General features: G+C 53.6%; 1 protein-coding gene across 4 annotated transcripts in view; it reads left to right on the top strand.

The window, feature by feature from the left end:
• Window positions 1–10,843, top strand: part of CAMK2A (calcium/calmodulin dependent protein kinase II alpha) — a 62,799-nt gene extending 51,956 nt beyond the window's left edge. For 3 of the 4 annotated variants that reach the window (XM_027077116.2, XM_027077120.2, XM_053200311.1), the window contains 4 exons: window positions 466–541; window positions 3,187–3,281; window positions 7,364–7,592; window positions 7,902–10,843. In XM_027077116.2, the coding sequence (XP_026932917.1) occupies window positions 466–541; window positions 3,187–3,281; window positions 7,364–7,592; window positions 7,902–7,905 (404 nt within the window). In that variant the 3' untranslated portion in view covers window positions 7,906–10,843. Of the gene's footprint in view, window positions 1–465; window positions 542–3,186; window positions 3,282–7,363; window positions 7,597–7,901 lie in introns of those variants that run through there. The other variant, XM_027077128.2, reaches the window with a different exon arrangement.
• Window positions 10,844–11,617: the final 774 nt, after the last annotated feature.

Consider the following 11,617-nt stretch of genomic DNA (forward strand, 5'->3'; position numbering starts at 1 on the left):
GGGCCCCAGTTTGGGCCCGGGGTGGGAGGGCCCTGGTTCATGGCTACTAGGTCCAGCCCCACCGTTGACCTGGTTTTGATTCAGGTGGCAAAGCAAGGGGATGGGGGCGGGGGGCGTATTTTGGAGACAACCTGGGTTCAAATGAGACCTAACGTCAGAATGTCTGCCATGCACGCCTCACTGAGACAAAGGCTTCCAGCTGGGGCACCGGCTTTGCCTTCTGCAGTTGAGGGAACTGTCACACCTTTTCCCCACTTTCCTGGGCCTCAGTTTCTGCTTCTGCGAAATGGGAGTCATGATACCTACCTCCCAGGGATAACGTGAATATAAATGAAGACAGTCTCCACGAGGCCCTCAGGTCCTAGCACAGGATCTGGCACATGATAGGGACTCAGAAAATGGTAGCAGGTGCTTCATTACTATTTCTATTACTATCATTTCTCTGTGTCTCCTCCTGCCTTACAGTGCGGAAACAGGAGATTATAAAAGTGACAGAGCAGCTGATCGAAGCCATAAGCAATGGAGATTTTGAGTCCTACACGTGAGTTGGCTGGGCCCATTCTGCATGTCATGTCCAGATGGTTGTTCAGGGGGGAGGGGGTGCTGATGGCTAACTTTGGGGGTCCCGGTCTCTGACCCTCAATCACTCCCTCTGCATGAGCTGTGAGTCAGACTGAGCTCATATGTCTGTTTTGCATTTAGACTTTATGCTTTAGTGAAGCTTTCTGTTCATAGTACTTCTCTGTATTTTGGTCCTCCCTCTCCTCCTCCTCCTCCTCCTCCTCCTCCTCCTCCTCCTCCTATCTTGTTCCTCAGGAGGGGCTCCAACCAAACCCTTTTGCTTCTCCAAGGAAATAGAGGGTAGTCTCCACCACAGCATGGGTCTCCTCAGGAGATGAGTGGGGAAGGAGGGGAGGGAGGCGGGCCGGGCCACTCTTCAGACCTGCTGCAATGGGCCTGACCTCAGGAGGGCAGGGTAGGGTATGTCCTCCAGGGAGCAGGGGTGAGCAAAAGAACCTCAAAACAGAACCTTAAATCCTCTGGGGGAATAAGGCAGCGTGTCCAAAACTAACATTAAATGAAACAGGTGGTCTGAGACTGTCCCCTGCGCATCTGGGCCAGCCTTTCGTGGGGTGGCTGTGTGCAAAGGCTGAGCTGGAACGCCCCCTAGTGGTCACCCATATGCCCCCTCCCTGGTCTGGCCCAGAAGCAGGCCCCACCAGGGCCCTTAGCCGACCCCAAGGAGCGGGAGGAGTCTCCACCACTCAGGCAGGGCTGACAAGACCCCACATGTGCTTTTTGGTGGGCAAAAGCTGCCAACTGAGGCAGAATGACCCTCGACTGTTGGGTTCAGATGAAGGCGGAATAACATAGCCGGGGTTTGGTTCTTGGGCAGCTGGTTCCTGGTTTCCACCGTGCCCAGGAGCTGAAGTTTGTCTCCCAAAGGTTTGGCAGGCCAGGTACATGGTAATTGTGGGAGGGTGTTGGCAGCAGCCAATGACGGCAAGGCCCCAGCAATCCCCTGGTTATGTCTGGATGAACAAGGACTCTGGAAGGGACAGGTGTGAGACAGGCCACACGTATGCACGTGTGTGTGCACTTGTCTACACTGCATGTTTGTGACTGTGTGCATAAGGGCCGTGCACAGGTGTGTATGCATGTGTGCACCTGGGTAAAGCATGAAAGCCCAGAAACACGCTGTTGAATGCGTCTTGTGGCCAGCCCTAAATGTTAAATCAGCCACAGGAAGAGTTGTCGAGTCTCTCTGGAAAGATGCACCCAAGGAGGGAGGGAAAGAGAGGTGGCTTCTGTGGACCCCAGCCCCCCACCAGTGCCATTTCTGGGGACCCGCTCTCACCTCTGTGATGTTACTTTCTCTGGCATCAGTAGCCTACTCCCGGTTCTGACCCCTTGCCATGACCCCTGGAGCCTGTGGTACCCTGAGTCTGGCCCTGTGTAACCCTCACTCACTGAGCCTCAGTGTCTCTAGATGTATAATGGAGTTGGAGAAGGTGGTCCCTGAGTCCCTTCAAAGGCAGGGGCTTCTCCAGTGGGGGTGCTCAGTCTCCCGGACACTCAGAGCTCAGACACCCAGCCTTGGAGGATTCTGGAGCTGAAGGGTCCTGAGCATTTCCTATGGTCTGAGCAGAGTCCCCAGCCCCCAGCTAGTCTGCCTGGAGAATTTGAGGGGCTGAGTGGAGATGTGCATTGTCTGGGTCACATGGACAGGACAGTCAGGGAAGAGCAGGGAGACAGTGGCTTGCAGTAGCCAATGTCCAGCTCAGACGATGCCAGGCCTGATACCCATCCACCAGCGTCTCCGGTTCCTCCCCAGGGTTGGGATCTTTGCTTGTGCTGAGGTACTTCCTGTCCCTGGCTTCACCGTCATTGTCACAGGGGTCTGTGTCGTGCCACAGATCCTAGAGACCTGGCGGTGGGGGTGGGGTGGGGGAGATGGCCTTTTTCCTTCCTCAACCTGGATGTCAGGTTTCCCCAGAAGGCTGAGACCTGGAAGGGAGCTCTGAGCTGAAAACACACAGCAGAGGGCCTCCTCACCTTGCCCTGTGCGCCTCCTTCCCAGGCATGAAAAACCTGACGGAATGCTATTTTCCTCATGTTACAGAAGAGGAAACTGCGGCTCTCGCTGAGGGCAAAAAGGCCATTTTTAAAGTAGCAAAACGCACCCCCTCCAGGGATGTACCTGTTTGGTGAGCAGAAGTCACTTTGGTGTGAAAGAAAAGGTCCTCCCCACCGGGAAAAGCCCCTCTGGCTTCTGCTGCCCCCGGCGGGGAGATGCAGGTTGGAGAGGCCCGCACAGGCTGAGTCGCTGAGTCAGCCCCCCCCCCCCCGCCGGGGTCTCTGCACGACGCTTCACAGCCACTCATGGCATGCTTGGTGGGTGATGTTAGGCCACTAGCCACTTGCTGGGGATCTTATAACCAGTGAGTGGCAGGGCCAGGACCCGAGTCGAACCCTGGCCTCCCAGTTCTACCACTGGATGGTGGTGGGTGCCTCATAGCACAGTTTGCAAGCCCTGTCCCACCTGCTGACGTCACTGATCCTGTGAGGTGGGTTCCATCCCTCTGGTTTCTCAGGCCCACCCTCCTCCAGTCCAGGCCCTGGAGTTAGAGGGTGGCCCTAAGAGACTACTCCCAACTCCTCTTTCCTCTGACTTCCTCCCCCTAGGAAGATGTGTGACCCTGGGATGACAGCCTTTGAACCTGAGGCCCTGGGGAACCTGGTCGAGGGCCTGGACTTCCATCGATTCTATTTTGAAAACTGTGAGCAATCCCTTCTCTCTGGGGTGCCTGTTGTCTGCTCTCTGTTCCATGTCCTGCCGGATGGCACAGCAGGGTGACAGGCAGGGCCCCCGGGGAAGCTCAGGAGCCAGCGAAGAGGAAGATCCCGTGTGGACAGGGGTTGGTACTACCTTGGTTCCCTCTCATAACCTGGGCCCATCCGACTGCCGGCTGTCCCTCCGGTGGCTGAGGACGGGGACCTGGGACAAGTGTGACAAGCACTCCCAGCCCTCTTCTGCCCTTGACCCTGGGAGGGCTGGGGGAGGACCTTTGTTCCCATTTTACAGATATGGGAGCCTTCTTGCCAGAGCATGTACCCAAGTTACAGCCATCTAGACGCCTGGGGCCACCCCAGCTGTCCAACTGGTCACAAGCCGGCTCATGGGCTGTTAATGCCTGTGGGTGGGCAGTCCAGGGAAGAGGAGGGGACCCGAGCTCACACTGCTGTGCCCCTGCCTGTTTGTCTAGGTCTCTGTCCGCATGTCTGTCCTTACTGGGCCTCTCCTCTGCAGGAGAGACCCTGGCAGCTTTGCAACCAGGGGCTGTCAGGGGGCTGAGGCTGGGCCTGACCGAGGGCGCTTTCTGCCTGTGTCCATGTCTCATCTTGGCCAGGGGTCAGACAGGGACGAACCAAAGCACATGCAGGTTAGAATCATCTAGCTCAGGACCTGAGAAGTGGCATATCCAGGGTACCCCAAAGGGAAGGCATATACCACTGAGGCTACCCAAGATGATTTCCGGTGCACGTGGGCATCACTTGAAACAACATTGGTTCACACAGTGAGAAAGTTGGTCCCTTTCTAAATTCTCTTTCAATACGTCTGGTTTCATGAGGGGGAAAGGCTCAGCTGGGTGCTGGTCTTAAACATCTCTCCAACCTTCTAATTTATCTCTTCATCAAAGAGAGAACGTTCTCAGGCTCAGATCCTTTGCGGGCAAGAGCTCGGAGCTAGGATTACATAACTTTATTTCATTTACACTGGACTCGTGATTAAACTTGTATTCTGTGATACTGGCTGTTCATTACTGATTGTGCCAGGAAGTTTTCTTTTATAATAAATTGACATAAATTGATAAAGTGTATTGATTTAAGGAAGGATTTTAATGAAGTCAGTATAGTGGCACTTGTAGGTGGCTAAAACAAAGGGGGCATTTAAGTGACTGAAAAAGGATCTAGTCCAACTCTACAACACCCAGAAGGGAAAACTGAGGCCCAGAGAGGGGAAATGACTCATCCAAAGGAACCCAGAAAGTCAGTAGCAGAACCCAGTCCTGACTCACTCCTTCCCTTTTCCTGCCCTGGGTCACCCCCTCTCAACTATGTGTCAGCAGCCCCCAGCTGGACACTCCTCTCCTGCCTGCACCCAATCTAGGGGCTCAAGAGCACCCCCAAAAAGCTGCGGAGAAGGAAGCTGCATTTTCCCTTGATAATCAAACTCTGATAGTCCAAGGCTAGCAATGGAGGTTAAATTCTCATGTGAAGAGAGGTGGCTGGACCCCAAGTGTCCCCATCTCCCTGGAGCTCCCTCGCTGATCACCATGGCCACCTCTATACAGGCCTGTCCTCTGGGGGCGCTGGTTCCCCAGAGTGGACTCCCCAATCCCCAGCCAATAGAGCAGAAACCAGGCTGAGCTGGCTGTAAAGGCTCAGAGGTGGGAAAAAGAAAATAAACACAAAGAGAAGGCTGAACTAGTTGTTGGCCTGCGTCCAGGCAGGAGGCCCCATCACAGCACCGGCCCCCTGGACTGCAGGTTTGAACGCCGAAGGGCCCATGAGAGCAAGACCCGGAGTAACGGCCCGCCCAGGCCAAGTCTCACCATCCAGCCTGTTTTTCCCTGCTGGTGCTGAGGACCTGGCCCTTTCTCCCACGCTGCCCACAAGAGTGGATGTTAGAAGGCTCCGGTCCAGTCAGAGACACCAAATTAGGGTGGTCATTTCTTTACAAACGTCCCCCAGAACCCCAGCCCTTGCCAACAACAGCAAGGCTCAGTGCCCTCAACAATGCTGAGCTTGTCTGTCCCTTCTGAGACGGTTCTAGATTGTCCTAATTCAGTCCCGTCTGGAGACTGACTTCTTCTAGGTTCTACTGCATTTCCTTCAGGAAGTGGCCCAGCTTGGGACAAGTCAGATTGCTTCTCTGGACCTCAGCTTCCAGATGTGCTAAAATGGACGCATTGAACTAGACTGTCTGGAGTGCCTCCAGCCCTGATTGCTGTCAAGGATACTTGCTGAGGCCTCCTTGCATTTGGTAGGAAGGCCACTGTGTGACCTTTGACCTCAGAGGTCTCTCCCAAGCCTATAATGCAAACGCTCTACATTCTCTCTGAGAGCCCCACATTGTAACAGTCTGTTAGTGTAGTCTACATATGTAAGACTCAGTGATTTTGAGTTCTGTAGGCAAAGCCTGGGTATAGTGAGATTATAATATTAGGGATGCTTCCAGTAGTCCTGGAAAAAAAAAAAAAGACATTTTATGTTTTCTAGGAAATCAGTGGTTCACAAACCAGGCTGGGCTTCAGAATCAAAGGGTGGGGAGGGGAAGGGGGCTTTTTTAATAGTATAGATTTTTGAATTGTCATCTCTAAGGGAAGAGATGGGCAGTGTGTATTTTAAGTCAGCTCTCTATGGGATTTGGACCTACATCTGGGCTACACCAAGAGAAGGCATGAGGGTTCCTCTAAAGCCTGGGACCCTGGTGACCCCTGTCCAGCCCCTCCCTGGGTCATTGTCTTTCTGTGCTTTTGTTTTCTATCTTGCTAAAAAAAATGGAGAGTTCCAAGAACCAAAATAATTAACCCTACTATTACTACTAATAACAATAGTAACTCATATTTTGCATAGAGAAAGCTGGTTTCAAGTACCTTTGTCAGTTCTGTCCTGATCATAAGAGTTATGTATTTCCACCTAACTCTGGAGAACTCCACGACCTCACCCCATGACCCCTAATTCCATCCTTACAATTTGAGATCCTAAGATTCTGCAGTTTCAATATTACCCAGGTTTCCATAATTCTTTCTGTTTGCCAGTAGGGATGGCAACTGAGGGGTCCACGGGCCATCTGGACTGTACATATGTTTCATGGGGCTCGCATGTTTTAAATTTGAGTTAAATACCAATAATAAAAAATGAAGCATTTTCACATAAACATCCAGATTTCTGGATTCTCTTGAAAACTCAGAAGGTGTGGCAACGTGGGTTCCACTTAGAGCCGACCCTTGAGCAACATGGGTTTGAACTGTGCCGGCCCACTTATACATGCATTTTTCCCAATAAATACAGCACAGTGAGGTAAATGTATTTCCCTTTCCCTATTGAGGAATAACATTTTATGTCCCTTAGCTTACTTTAAGAATATAGCTCATAGTACAAATAACATACAAAAGATGGGTTAATCGACTGTTGGTGTTATCAGTAAGGCTTCCAGTCAACGGACGGTTATTAGTAGTTAAGTTTCAGGGGAGTCAAAAGGTATATGTGGATTTTCAACTGTGCAGAGGGTGGGTGCCCTAACCTGTGCCCCCTCGTTGTTCCCGGGTCAGCCGTACTCGCGTATCAGCCACCAGGGAAGCTGTGTACAGTGCACCCTCTGTAGGTGGGACATGGTGTCACCAGTCTCCCCCATTCCTATGGCTCCCTGACTCCGAGGCAAAGGGTCTGTTGTCATTTAGCATTTTACACCCAGCTCACCAGCCTCGTTTATGTACACGCCTGGCCCCCGTAGGGAATCTGGGTTTGAGACCCTGGTCTAAGTTCATCTGATTCTGCCATCATAGTCCTATACTTCTGTGTGTCTGAGATACCGTGATTCTAAAATCCCATTCCCCTGTGTTTAAAGAACTGGCATGCCTGAAATCCATTGTCTCTAAGCTGGGACCTGATCTAGTCATCTAGAAGGTCTGCCCTGACACCTAGCTGAGCCCTGTCACAGACACCCCTCCGGTGGAAATGAAGCAGGGGGCGGGGAGTGCCTCTGCTGAGAGGGTCGCTGGGAGATGGGCAAATGAAGGACGTGAAGATGGCCCCCAAGTGCATCTCCTGTGCCCCCCCCCATCCCCACCTCCAGTGTGGTCTCGGAACAGCAAGCCCGTGCACACCACCATCCTGAACCCCCACATCCATCTGATGGGTGACGAGTCGGCCTGCATCGCCTACATCCGCATCACGCAGTACCTGGATGCGGGTGGCATCCCCCGCACGGCCCAGTCGGAGGAGACCCGTGTCTGGCACCGCCGGGATGGCAAATGGCAGATCGTCCACTTCCACAGATCTGGGGCGCCCTCCGTCCTGCCCCAGTAAGAGCCTCTCCTTCCCACCATCTGTCATCTAGGGTGATCTAAAGGAACGGGGTGGTGTCAGTCTGGAGGGGGACATGTTGGGGCACTTGGGTGCTGGAAGGCCATGGGGTGGGGGCTGGAGGACCACAGGGAGGAGACCAGCCTGCAGGTCCCCGGTGGGGGAGGGGGGGCCAGGTAGGGTGCTGGGTGGGGCCCACAGAAGCAGCTCCGACTCCATCTAAGGATGGGGGAGGGGTGGTTGCCCTAGGAAAGCATGACGCCCTCGGAAACAACCGCCATTACCCACAGACATACCATTTCTTACAGTTGAAGGACCGGGCCGGGGGGCCCTGTACCGCAGAGATGTTCTCTTCGTTCATGGAACGTGGCTGCTGGTTCTCCCACTTGGATTTGGCTGGAATTCCCCCAATCGCGTCACCCCATCCCACCACCATCACCATCACCACCACCGCCACACCTGCATCAAGAAAACCTGTCTGTCCACAAAAGTTATCACGACTTCAGAGCAAATAGCCACATCTCCCTGCCACCACCTGTCACTCTACTGCCAGGGCGAGGCTTCCTCGGGCCTGGGTGCCCTGGGTGCTCTGGGTGCTGGCTCCGAGGACCCCTACCCCTCCTGGCTGCCGCTAGCCTGCTCTTGCCTTGGCTATAGGCCAGAATGCCCAGCTGTGTGTCCCCCAGGGGCTGAGGAAAAAGAGGGGCAGAATCAGGAGGAATGTGGATCTGCCCCCACCTTTCGCTGTCTCTCTCCTTCCAGGGTCCCCCTCAACCCCTGAGCCAGCCTCCCCTGTGGGAGAGGGTGAGAGAGGAGCAGACACCAGGAGTCCCCACCTGACACTGCCTCCCTAGCTCTTCTCCCATCCTGTCCCCTCCTCCTGTCCCTGTGGACCCTTCCCCTCAGCGTGTGGAGCACAACGGTCTCAGGGTGCCCTCACTCTTCTCCTCCGGCTGATGTTCACCTCCAACAGTAACTCCCATTCCACCCCTTCCATCAGCCCTGGAGAATTCCAGCTCCGTCACATCTGAGGGAGAGAATCTGATTGCTTTTTGGGGGCAAAGAAGGCAACATTTAGGTATCACTTCTACTTGGACCGCATGCCTTTTTATAGCCAAACTTCTGTGTGTTTCCTAAATGGATTTTGCGTTCCTGGATATCTATGTGATAACTAAACCTCTCAAATTATTGTGGGGAAGGTCAGGTTGGGTTGGGAAGGGACGTGGGAAGAGGGATGAGGGGTAGTTTTTTTTCTGTTCTAGGTCTCTTTCTTCTTCTTCTTTTTTAATGTCATCTCTGAGATGGACTTTGTCACCCATGGTTATCTGGGGTCGAGGTGGACTCAGTCCCCGGGGATGGAGGGGTGCGGGGGGTAGGGGGAAGAGGGCCTCATTGACATTTTGGTCCTAAGGTTCCTTCTCAGGACTGTAGAAACACCAGATGTTAGAGCTAAGAAATAGCAAATCAGGGCAGAGAGAGCCGGTAGGGGGCGGGGGGGGGGGGCGGGGGGAGGTTGTCAAGACGGAAATTATCTTTTTTTTTTCTTTTTTTTTCTTGCCTCCCAAACTGAGGTTCCTACTACGACGCTTCCCAGCTTCCCCGGATTTCATTCCACCGCATCTATGTGCCCTCTCAGCCCCTCCCCCAGTCTTTGGGGATTCATGAGCATGTGTCTCCATTGCCTCTCCCCTCTGTATCTGCTGGTCCAAGCAGAGCACTGGAATTTCTCCTCTTCACGCCTCGTCCTGCAGCCGTGGGTTCGAATCTCTTTCTTTTCCTTTCTCTTCCCCTCTTCCCCTGGGATTGACTCTGATGTGGAATGCCTTGGCGCATCCACTAGGATCTACTGTCTGCACTGTTTTCTTTGCATGACTTTATATGCAGTAAGTACGTCAAAAAAAAAAAAAAAAAAAGAAAAGAAAAGAAGAAAAAACACTCAGCAAAACCAATCTACATGTTTTGGACAAAAAAAAAAAAAAAATAGAGGTTGTATTCTCAGTGTCCGACTCGGAATTATGTTGCCGCCTCTCTGTGCTTTTGGCCTCTGTGTGGCCGTGTTTTGCCAGCATGAGATATTGTCCCCTCTGGAGGATTTTAGGGGAGGAAGAGCCACATCCCCAGGGATTTGGAGGAGGCTCTGGTTCCCCCGAACCTCTGGGGAGTCCTGGGTGTTGGCTGGAGGACTGGGGGGATGTTTGATCCAGGACTTTCTGAGTTTTCCCTGATCATGAGTTGTCTGCCGGGGCCCTTTTCACAACTGCTGCTGCCCTGGGGACAGGTGAGGCAGGCTATTCTGGGGCTGCAGGCCAGGATAGAGGCTGCCTAGGCCTCCTGGTCTCCAAACTGGTTGATCACCGGCCTCTATCCTTGGCAGACACCCTGTTGCTGAGGCCCAGGGGCAGGCACCTGGTCTGCCCCAGGTCCAGAGGGCTTCCCAGTAAGGCCCAGTGATCCCAGCGTCCCAGCAACAAAACCGCCTGCCTCCCTTGTGAGCTGCCAGCTCCCATAGCCATCCCTAAGCCAAAGGTGAGGGTGCAGCCTTCACAGGGGATGCTGCAAGTACCTAGACAAAGTCTGGTCCCTTTTCCAGCCTCAGTTTCCCCATCAGTTAAAGGGTGAAATATTCCTGCCCAGCCTATGTTGCAGAGCTGTTGGGGGATCAAACAGGACGGCGAAGTGAAGCCCGATGTACCTGCAAGAACTGACAGGATCCACTGGCTGGACCCCTGCTTCATTCTGGGCCTTGACCAGCGCCCACTTCTCCCCCACCTGCCCCTCATTCCCCTCTTCGGTGCCTGTCAACTGCTTATTAGCAGTGGACTGTGGGGAAAGAGCCATGCTTTGGGGGTTAGTAGGATTCCATCCCCAGTTCTGACCAGACTTGCTGTGTGACCTTGGGCAAGTCCGTTTCCTGCTCTGGCCCTGGGTTTTCCCACCAGGGGTAACTGAGCTGGAGGACCCCAGTGTCCCGATCTTTATTTGCTGACATGCCTCCCGTCTACCGTGTCCAGTTCCAAGTGCCAGAGAAATGGAGGCAAGGTCCCTACCCCGGGAGGAAACGGCCCCACGAGGAAGGCCACTCCTGTGGGCGGGCAGTCAGCCAGTGTGGACCACAGGCCATCAGCGTGATCCTGAGGCAGCACGCAGGGGAGGCTGGCAGACAAAGCGGCCCAGAGCCCACCCCCACCAGACAGTGAAACTCTGCTCCTCTAAAACATCCTGTAGACGCAAAAAAATCCAGACCTAAGACCAGACCTAGGCTCCAGCATGCAAACACCTTTATAGGAAAGTATTCTCCCAGGATTACGCACACTGTGGCACTAATCCTGACCCACCCCTCCTGTCTCCCAAAGGGAGACCCTTTGGGGGATGTGTTTGCCAGACTCCCCATGCTGGTTTCTTTGTTACTATTTGTCTGGGGGCGGGTGGGGGGGGGGCGTTTGTTTCAGTTCTTTTCTTTTCTTTTTTTAAAACTATGTGGCTGTGAATTTGAATGACCACTGCTCAAAACTTCTGCTATTGGGTGGGAGGGGGGGAAACGGGGTGTCTGTTTTATTGGTGTTTTCAGTGCAATAAATAGCTACAAACTTCTGTGCACTTGAGGTCTCCCTGTCTCAGTCAAGCACTGGCACTGGGTGGGTTTTGTTTGTTTCCAGTACAAGATCTCTCCATTTGCAAAATAAAAGCCAAGGTCTCCCTTCTGATTGGGCCAACTTGGTCTCATGCTCAAGCCTGAGCCAATTGCAGTGGGATTGTGTCTGGATCCTGTGCCCAGGCTTAGAGCCAGGGGTGGGGCTGGCTTTCTCTCAGACACATGGGGTGCCCTTAACAAGAGTGGGTGAGGGGAGGGGGGGTGGTAGATGCGGGTTGCCACAAACAGCAGCAAAGTCTCCCTCAGGGGTCTTGGGCGAGGCTCTTCTCCTCTAGGCCTCCTAGGCCTCCGTTTCCTTGTAAAATGAGGAAATTGTTCCATAAGTCCCTCCCCACCTATTCTCTCCCCTCAGCCGAACCTCACAGACAAGCC

This window comes from Acinonyx jubatus, chromosome A1 (genome assembly GCF_027475565.1).
Source record: "Acinonyx jubatus isolate Ajub_Pintada_27869175 chromosome A1, VMU_Ajub_asm_v1.0, whole genome shotgun sequence".
Lineage (NCBI taxonomy): Eukaryota > Metazoa > Chordata > Mammalia > Carnivora > Felidae > Acinonyx > Acinonyx jubatus.